This window comes from Alosa sapidissima, chromosome 5 (assembly GCF_018492685.1).
Source record: "Alosa sapidissima isolate fAloSap1 chromosome 5, fAloSap1.pri, whole genome shotgun sequence".
Classification (NCBI taxonomy): domain Eukaryota; kingdom Metazoa; phylum Chordata; class Actinopteri; order Clupeiformes; family Clupeidae; genus Alosa; species Alosa sapidissima.
This window is the reverse complement of record NC_055961.1, coordinates 4,615,602-4,624,662: the sequence shown is the minus strand read 5'-3', so window position 1 is coordinate 4,624,662 and position 9,061 is coordinate 4,615,602. Positions and strand designations below refer to the sequence as shown.

General features: G+C 46.9%; 1 protein-coding gene across 6 annotated transcripts in view; it reads right to left on the bottom strand.

Annotated features, from left to right (window-relative positions):
• cnksr2b (connector enhancer of kinase suppressor of Ras 2b) overlaps positions 1–6,497 on the bottom strand; it is a 91,604-nt gene extending 85,107 nt beyond the window's left edge. For all 6 annotated transcript variants that reach the window (XM_042091903.1, XM_042091906.1, XM_042091907.1 and 3 more), the window contains exon 1: positions 5,955–6,497. In XM_042091903.1, the coding sequence (XP_041947837.1) occupies positions 5,955–6,018 (64 nt within the window). In that variant the 5' untranslated portion in view covers positions 6,019–6,497. The remainder of the gene's footprint in view (positions 1–5,954) is intronic.
• Between the last annotated feature and the right edge of the window lie 2,564 nt (positions 6,498–9,061).

The window sequence follows — 9,061 nt, the reverse complement described above, 5'->3', positions numbered from 1 at the left end:
ACAAACACAGTGATAACAAACTCCACCCCAGGCCCGTCCCTTGCCCCTCCGCCTGCCAGACAGCTAGCCAGCACACAGCTAGCCACAGCTAGCCAGCACACAGCTAGCCAGCACACAGCTAGCCACAGCTAGCCAGCACACAGCTAGCCAGCACACAGCCGTTGGGTGGAGGACTCCAGCATCAGAAAAGTTCCCACAGGGACAAATGGCTTGTGGCCGCCAGAGCGACATCGCTTTTTGATCCTTCGATGCTTTTCCTATATCATTGTGAAGCAGAATTCACCAAGCGTTTGATTGTTCACCCACTAATAGGGAAAGTGAGCTGAGTTTAGACCATTGTGAGACAGGTTAGTTCTAGCCTACTGATGATGTGTTGTTGCCCTGCCCTGCCCACTAACTCTATGGGCAGAACAGGGAGATGCTAACACTAGGGCAGAACTGGGAGATGCTAACACTAACTCTATAGGCAGAACTGGGAAATGCTAACACTAACTCCATGGGCAGAACTGGGAAATGCTAACTCTATAGGCAGAACTGGGAGATGCTAACACTAACTCTATGGGTAGAACTGGGAGATTCTAACACTAACTCTATAGGCAGAACTGGGAGATTCTAACACTAACTCTATAGGCAGAACTGGGAGATGCTAACACTAACTCCATGGGCAGAACTGGGAAATGCTAACACTAACTCTATGGGTAGAACTGGGAGATTCTAACACTAAATCTATAGGCAGAACTGGGAGATGCTAACACTAACTCTATAGGCAGAACTGGGAAATGCTAACACTAACTCTATAGGCAGAACTGGGAGATGCTAACACTAGGGCAGAACTGGGAGATGCTAACACTAACTCTATAGGCAGAATGCTAACACTAACTCTATGGGCAGAACTGGGAGATGCTAACACTAACTCCATGGGCAGAACTGGGAGATGCTAACACTAACTCTATAGGCAGAACTGGGAGATGCTAACACTAACTCTATGGGCAGAACTGGGAGATGCTAACACTAACTCCATGGGCAGAACTGGGAAATGCTAACACTAACTCTATAGGCAGAACTGGGAGATGCTAACACTAGGGCAGAACTGGGAGATGCTAACACTAACTCTATAGGCAGAACTGGGAGATGCTAACACTAGGGCAGAACTGGGAGATGCTAACACTAACTCCATGGGCAGAACTGGGAAATGCTAACACTAACTCCATGGGCAGAACTGGGAAATGCTAACACTAGGGCAGAACTGGGAGATGCTAACACTAACTCTATGGGCAGAACTGGGAGATGCTAAAACTAACTCCATGGGCAGAACTGGGAAATGCTAACACTAACTCCATGGGCAGAACTGGGAAATGCTAACACTAGGGCAGAACTGGGAGATGCTAACACTAACTCCATGGGCAGAACTGGGAGATGCTACCACTAACTCTATAGGCAGAACTGGGAAATGCTAACACTAACTCCATGGGCAGAACTGGGAAATGTTAACACTAACTCTATAGGCAGAACTGGGAGATGCTAACACTAACTCCATGGGCAGAACTGGGAAATGCTAACACTAACTCCATGGGCAGAACTGGGAAATGCTAACACTAGGGCAGAACTGGGAGATGCTAACACTAACTCTATGGGCAGAACTGGGAAATGCTAACACTAGGGCAGAACTGGGAAATGCTAATAGCCATCACTCTGAGTCTGTGTACACACACTGCAAATTCAATAAGCCCTCCGATGAATTCATTATCCACTCTCTCCATCCCTCCTCTCTCTCATTTGCCCTCCTTCTCTTTCCTTTCCCCGTTCTGTCGCTCTTTCTCTCTATTTCTGTCTGCATCCCAGTGTCCTCCAGTCCCTTGTCTTCGTTCCCCCTCTCTATCTGTCCACCCTCGTTCCCTCTCTTCTCGTCTCTCACGCTCCCTCTGTCGATATCTCTTCCGCGGCGATGCCATCCCTCACAAGGCCTGGGCTAATGAGGGAGCCCCTGGGGCCATTTTGGGCAGTGTGAGTGAGTGCGTGTGTGTGTGTGTATGTGTGTGTGTGTGTGTGTGTGTGTGTGTGCGAGTGTGTGTGTGTGTGTGCGAGTGTGTGTGTATGTGCGAGTGTGTGTGTGTATGTGTGTGTTTATGTGTGTGTGTGTGTGTGTGTGCGAGTGTGTGTGTGTGTATGTACGAGTGTGTGTGTGTGTATGTGCGAGTGTGTGTGTGTGTGTGTGTGTTTATGTGTGTATGTGTGTGTGTGTGTGTGTGTGTATGTGCGAGTGTGTGTGCGTGTATGTGTGAGTGTGCGAGTGTGTGTGTGTGTGTGTGTGTGTGTTTATGTGTGTATGTGTGTGTGTGTGTGTGTGTGTGTGTATGTGCGAGTGTGTGTGTGTATGTGCGAGTGTGTGTGTGTGTATGTGTGTGTATGTGCGAGTGTGTGTGTGTGTATGTGCGAGTGTGTGTGTGTATGTGTGTGTGTGAGTGAATGTGTGTGTGTGTGTGTGTGTATGTGAGAGTGTGTGTGTGTATGTGCGAGTGTGTGTGTGTATGTGCGAGTGTGTGTGTGTGTGTGAGGGAGGCAGGGATGGAGACGGGCACTGAGTCAGGCTTCCTCTCTCAGCACCAACATCACATGATTAAATATCCTACACACCGGAGGCCTGACACGCAACACACACATGCATATGTTCATGGGTGTGTGTGTGTGTGTGTGTGTGTGTGTGTGTGTGTGTGTGTGTGCATTTGTTTATGCCTGTTTATGGATGTGTGTGTGCATATGCGTGCCATGTGCATGTATGCATGTATGTGTGTGTGTGACAGGGAGAGAATGAGAGAGAAAGAAAGACAGATACATAGAATGAGAGAAAGACAAAGAGATATAGAGAGAGGGAGGTAGAGAGGAAGAGAGAGAGAGAGAGAGAGAGAGGGAGAGAGAGAGATGGAGGGAGGGAGAGAGAGAGAGTAGCATAAGCATGAGTAAACGAATAAACACATTAAGCCGTAACATTGAGGACCTAATCCTCTGCATCCCACAGATACAGCACTGACCCACACAAACACACACGGCACACACACACACACAGCACACACGCACATGCACATGGCACACACAATCACACAGCACACACGCACACGGCACACAATCATATGGCACACACACATACACACACAGCACACAATCACATGGCACACACACACACACACACAGCACACAATCTGGGATTGGGCATAAAGAGGCCCGAAGAGCCGTCCATCTCTCAGATTACACGTCTAACCAGCGTATAAAGCCCCACTCACACACACACACACACACACACATTCCCGCTCACGCTGCACATGGGCACTGGGCACAACCGCACGACATCCTGTTGTGTAATGCTGTGATGGTGCCTGGAGGTGTTTGTTCTACGGTTTACTGGAGTTTTAATGCAAATGTGTGTTGCTATGGTGAACTCTTTAATTCTTTATTTCCAAAATGGATTCTGGGCTCTGAGGCCTCAGGTTTGGGTATTACAGTGTCCAACTGTCTGTCTGTCTGACTTCCGCTGCCTATTCATTTTAATCTCAGTGAGTGAGTGATGGTTCCCTGTACTGAGACACGGGAGATCTCTCACTAAGAGCTGCGTAATGTGTGTGTGTGTGTGTGTGTGTGTGTGTGTGTCGCCCCTGTACTGAGACCTGTCTGGAACAGAGAGAGAGAGAGAAAGAGAGAAAGAGAGAAAGTGAAAGAATGAGAGAGAGAGAGAGAAAGTGAAAGAGAGAGTGTGTGTGACAAACACACACACACACACACACACAGCAGGCCACTGACACCAGGTGAACATGGGATTGCAACAAGTGAGCTGGCTGAGAGAACAGGTGATCTGGTATCTGTACCTGTTGTGTGACTCTGGATCAGAACTTTGTGTCCAAACAGGCAGGGAGATTGAGACCACTAAGCTGACCCGTGTACAACAACAGTAACATGGACACACAATTGCGCTGGACCTGGGGGAATGCAATTTCATCCTGGATTTGGCTTTAATCTGTGCTGGGGTCAACAAGCTCTCTGTGTTGGTGTTTGCATCCAGAGATTGGGGTGGGCAGGTGCGTTGGGTAGAGTGCACTGCATTGGCTTAGTGCCCTCCTCAGAGCCCCAGCTTTGGAGGGTGGACAGGCCACTCCCTCCTCTGTTTGGCCAGCGTTACATTATTCATCTGTCATGCTCGGATCGGATCTGATCTGCTACTGTGACTGAAGCTGGAGATGGAGCTCTCTTCTCTTCGCTCCTCTCCTCTCCTGCCCTCTCCTCTCCTCTCCTGCCCTCTCCTCTCTTCTCCTCTAGAACTCTAGAACCTGCGGGTGTAACTCTGCGTCCTGTGCGGTCCCGTCTGCTCCAAACTTGACCATTGCTGGCGATCTGATGTGATTAGTGTCTGATGGCCTGATACTGAGAGGGAGCCCTGTCAGATGGCTGTCAGGTTGGATACAGCTGCACTCTGTCAGTCTGTCGGTCCCTCCCTCCTGCAAACCAAACCCTCATGAAATCAATAACAGCCCTGACGGAGACTCGGCCAAACTCTCCGTCTGCTGTTTACAAGGGAGCACCATGAAGGAGTCAGAATCACTCTGTGGTATCAAGCTCTCCACTGTACTGTGCATGTGCTATAAATAGAGATTTTGCATATGTGTTTGTCTATGTGTGTGTCAGCGCATGTTTGAGGGAGAGACAAGTAAGAACAGAACAGTGGACAAAAGAGGAAGAGAGGGAGGAAGATACATAAAGAACCTGGAGAAAGAAAAGAATTACTGAGGAGAAATCGAATTGGAGAGTGTGTGTGTGTGTGTGTGTAAGTGTGAATAGTACATGTGTGTGTGTCCGAATGTGAGTATGTATTTGTGTGTGTGTATGTCTATGCGTGTGTGTGTGCGAATGTAAGTGTGTATTTGTGTGTGTGTTTGTCTGTGTGTGTGTGTGTGAGTGTGAGTGTGTGTAAGTGTGTGTGTGTGTGTGTGTGTGTGTGTGTGTTGGGTGATTCCCCCCGACTAGCCCGGGGGTCTCCCAGTGGATGGGTAGTGAGCTACACGTGACCCATCCGGTTTCCTGCACGGTGATGACAAGACGCGACGCGACACGGCCAACCACAACATGCACTCACTGAACCCCCCCATACTGGGCCTATAACAGCTGACTGACCCCTCCATGCCAGCTCACAGACTCCCCCCCCATTTGACACCCCCACATCACCCCAAAACTATGTACTGAGCCGACCCCGGGCCAGATAGGAGCCAGAGTCTGGCCAGTCAGCACTGATCTCAGTAGAAGCAAAGGGAATCTGAGGAGTCTAACAACATTGCTTGCAAAACCTCAAGTGTACCTGGGTAGATGACAATATGATGACAGGTATACATATTCAGGTAGCAGGTAAGGACTTTAGAGTCCTATTCTAGGCTCTGGGGATGGCAACAAAAGCCCACGCAGTTCCACTATGCTCCAAAGACATAATGTAATGTACAAAGACATGATGCTCAAACAGTATAGGCATTTGCTTTTAACGCAATGCCTCTTTATATACTAATGTGGATTCTATTTGTGTATGTGTGTGGGCGTGCATGTGTTTTTGAGTGCTTTTTGTGTCTTTAACAGATACAGCCAAGACACCTGTTCACTATGCTCTCAAAAACAGACAAAAGAAATGATGCGCTAAAGCTAAAAATACATAGATTTGGCGATAACGACAATGCCTGGGGGTAGTCCAAATACCAAAATCGCGTCCAAAACAGTCCCAAGAGCCTACGTCCACCCCATCAGTCCAAAACAATAACATGCGAGATTCTCGCGTCACCGACGCTCCACTCACTCACTCACTCACTCAAGGTTACCATCACCAGCGCATCAGTGTCCGATCTGCTAGGCATTTATGAGTTAATGTTCAGGGTAAACATGTAAACATGCCCGTCCGTCAGAGCCTAAGCTGTCGGTGACACACTCACCTTTCATCCAGTCCACCACTTGGCTCGTTGTCCATTTACTCACGGGTTCCATTATCAGTGCCATTGTGGAAGTTTTGGCAGTTCCTGTCCTTCCTGCCTACGATAGAGTCAGAAGGAGAATCGCCTCGACACTGCAAGGCGCAATGTCAAATTGCTCCCAATTGCCTCGAAATTAGATTGAACTGGTCATCCGATGATAACTGCAGTCCGTGTTAACAGAGAGCAATATCAAAAGCGACGATCAAGGTCCTTAACTCCGAAGCATCGTTGGTTGCGGACAGCATCCCCGTTCGCTGAAGTCTTGGGCATTCCTTCATAAGCGACTTGGCCCTTCAATGCGCACAGACACAATCTGTTTTTTATTTCAATTATATCTGTATATACTGTTTCCAAACTCTCTGTGTCGTATGATTTTGGTCAGTGTTTCGATGAGCCTTCGATAAAAGACGGCTGAATCCCTACGAAGCATCAATTTGGCATTGTGTCACACCGCTCCGACTTGCAGCTCCGCTACAGCACCGTCACTCTCCAACGCACGCTCTCGTATCCCTCTCCTCTCCTTGTTTGTCGCCAGCTCTCTCTCCCTTCCTCCCTCCCTCCCTCCTCCCTCTCTTTCTATCTCTCTCTTTTCCTCAACTCAACCATCAAAGAACGCAGCCTAGCGGAAACGTCCCTCGCAACAATGGGATAGTGAACGTGGAGAGTGTTGTCTGTGGCTTGTCCCTTTGGGGTTAGTGGATTTATTATAAATAACACATAAAGCGTCCTAGGCTACAAGGGCAATTATGAGGCAGCTTCATGATTTTCCATTAGATGGGCTACACTAGCGACATATAGCTTATGATTTGCAGGGAATATGATGTTAATAGGGTACTGATAGTACATAATGACGTGGTGACTAATAAAAGAAGGCTAATAAAAGAAGGCTTTCATTAACACGCGAAGGGGATCGTGTCGATAGGTTGTAGCCTAGGTTATCCTCAGGTAGGCTAAATGCGACTGTGTCGAGTAAATAATTATTGACGTCTCAATTTAAACCAATTAAGCAGGCAACCACTGAAACAGACTCTTGTGACTCGTTTTTAAGGAAGATGAGGAGGAGGCTGCTGCGCGCGCCTCGCCAATTCAAGCGTTCACGACACGAGCTGCACGAGGGCTGTCACCGCCTCGAGGAGCTACAGGAGAAAGAGAGGGCTAAGGCGCCCTCGGGTGTAACGTCACACCGATTACATTCCCGAAGATGCCTCGCCCCAACTAGAGAGTTTTCAATCTGCGGGAGTAAATAGCTTCACTGAAGTATAGAATAAACTGTAAAGCACCTCACGGATGGCTCATCTGATGGAACATTTCTTGAATAACTGACTGACTGGACGGGATCTGATTTTATTAACTTAAAATCCTTTCATTTTGGTATATCCTACCTTAAGCTATTTCATTATGATTTGTATGTCATTTTGACAAGAATCATCTTTTTAAAAAATCAAAGCCCCTCCTGCAATTAATATTTTACTCGTTTTAATCTTTTACTGTTTAATTAACTAATTAACCAATGAATTAAATGTCAGGTTTCCAACATGTAAGTTTAAATTGGATGGATGTGTGACAGAGGTGTGTGTGTGTGTGTGTATGTGCATGTGTGTACCAGGTGTGTGTGTGTGTGTGTGTGTGTGTGTGTGTGTGTGTGCGCATGCACCAGATGTGTGTGTGTGTGTGTGTATACCAGATGTCCTGGTGACTGACTGCATTTGGATGAGAGAGAGGAGAGGAGGGGGGACAGGAACACTGAAGGAGTGTCTCAGAGTTCAAGGTCAGTGTCTCAGAGTTCAAGGTCAGTCTCAAGCAGTAGCCTATCCATCAGCCTCTATCAGGAGATGACACCGAAGCAGAGGACCTGTGACTGGACCTGAAATCAATCTCTCTCAGCATCCCCAATACACTACAACTCCATTGGTCCAGGATTTTTTTTTTTTGGGGGGGGTATTGTTATTTTACACAAAGTGTTTAATCTACACCACCAGATACAAAAAACACAACTGGATTTGTTTTCTGGAAGTGGAAATGGGGACATGCAGGCGCTTAAAGTCATCATGCTGGAGTTTGTCTCCTCGGGTCAGGTGTGACTTTTCCCGTTTGTTTTGCAAGTAGATGTCTGGGCAGATTGTGGTTGTTTGACAGAATCTTTCACTGACAAGGCCAAGCCTGTGGCATTTTGACCAACCTTGAGGAAAAAGTTCCATCCTGTTTAAATCAAGGCACTTTAGGATGTGTGTAGGATGTGTTCCACAACGCAGATATTCTGGCTGCCCGCAGGAAATCACATGCATTGTGGATAGCTTATTTTTTAATGAAAACATAGCCTACTATAGAGTTTACAAATGATTTCCTTTAATTTCACGTTTCCATATCATTAAAACCCGATTCAAAATGATTTATTATTTATTAATTAATTAGATTATTAATTAATAAATATTTTTAACACCTTTCCGACATTGCCCTTTTCATCTTGCATATAGTGGCTGTTCCTGTACCACAGTTTGGGAATCCCTGGTTTATGTGGTTTCCTTCTAGATATATATGTGTATAGTGTATATAGTGTATATATACTTTTTTGATCCCGTGAGGGAAATTTGGCCTCTGCATTTATCCCAATCCATGAATTAGTGAAACACACACAACACACAGTGAGGTGAAGCACACACTAATACCGGCGCAGTGAGCAGCCGGCATCAACAGCGGCGCTCAGGGAGCAGTGAGGGGTTAGGTGCCTTGCTCAAGGGCACTTCAGCCGTGCCTACTGGTCGGGGTTCAAACCGGCAACCCTCTGGTTACAAGTCTGAAGCACTAACCAGTAGGCTACGGCTGCCCCAAAGTATACATATACATTATATATGTATACATATAGCTCTGCTAAGGATTTGTTACGATTGTTGTGGGCCCAATGGTGCCTGGGCATACTCTGGTGGAAATGTTAATTTAAATCTAATTTGTGTTGTCAGTTGCTGCTATGGATACAAGTTACAGTTAAATGCAAATGCAAATGCATTCCTGTCACCTCTTGATTGTTGTTCTTGCCACCAGTAGAGGGTGTTTGTGCAGAAATAAAACTG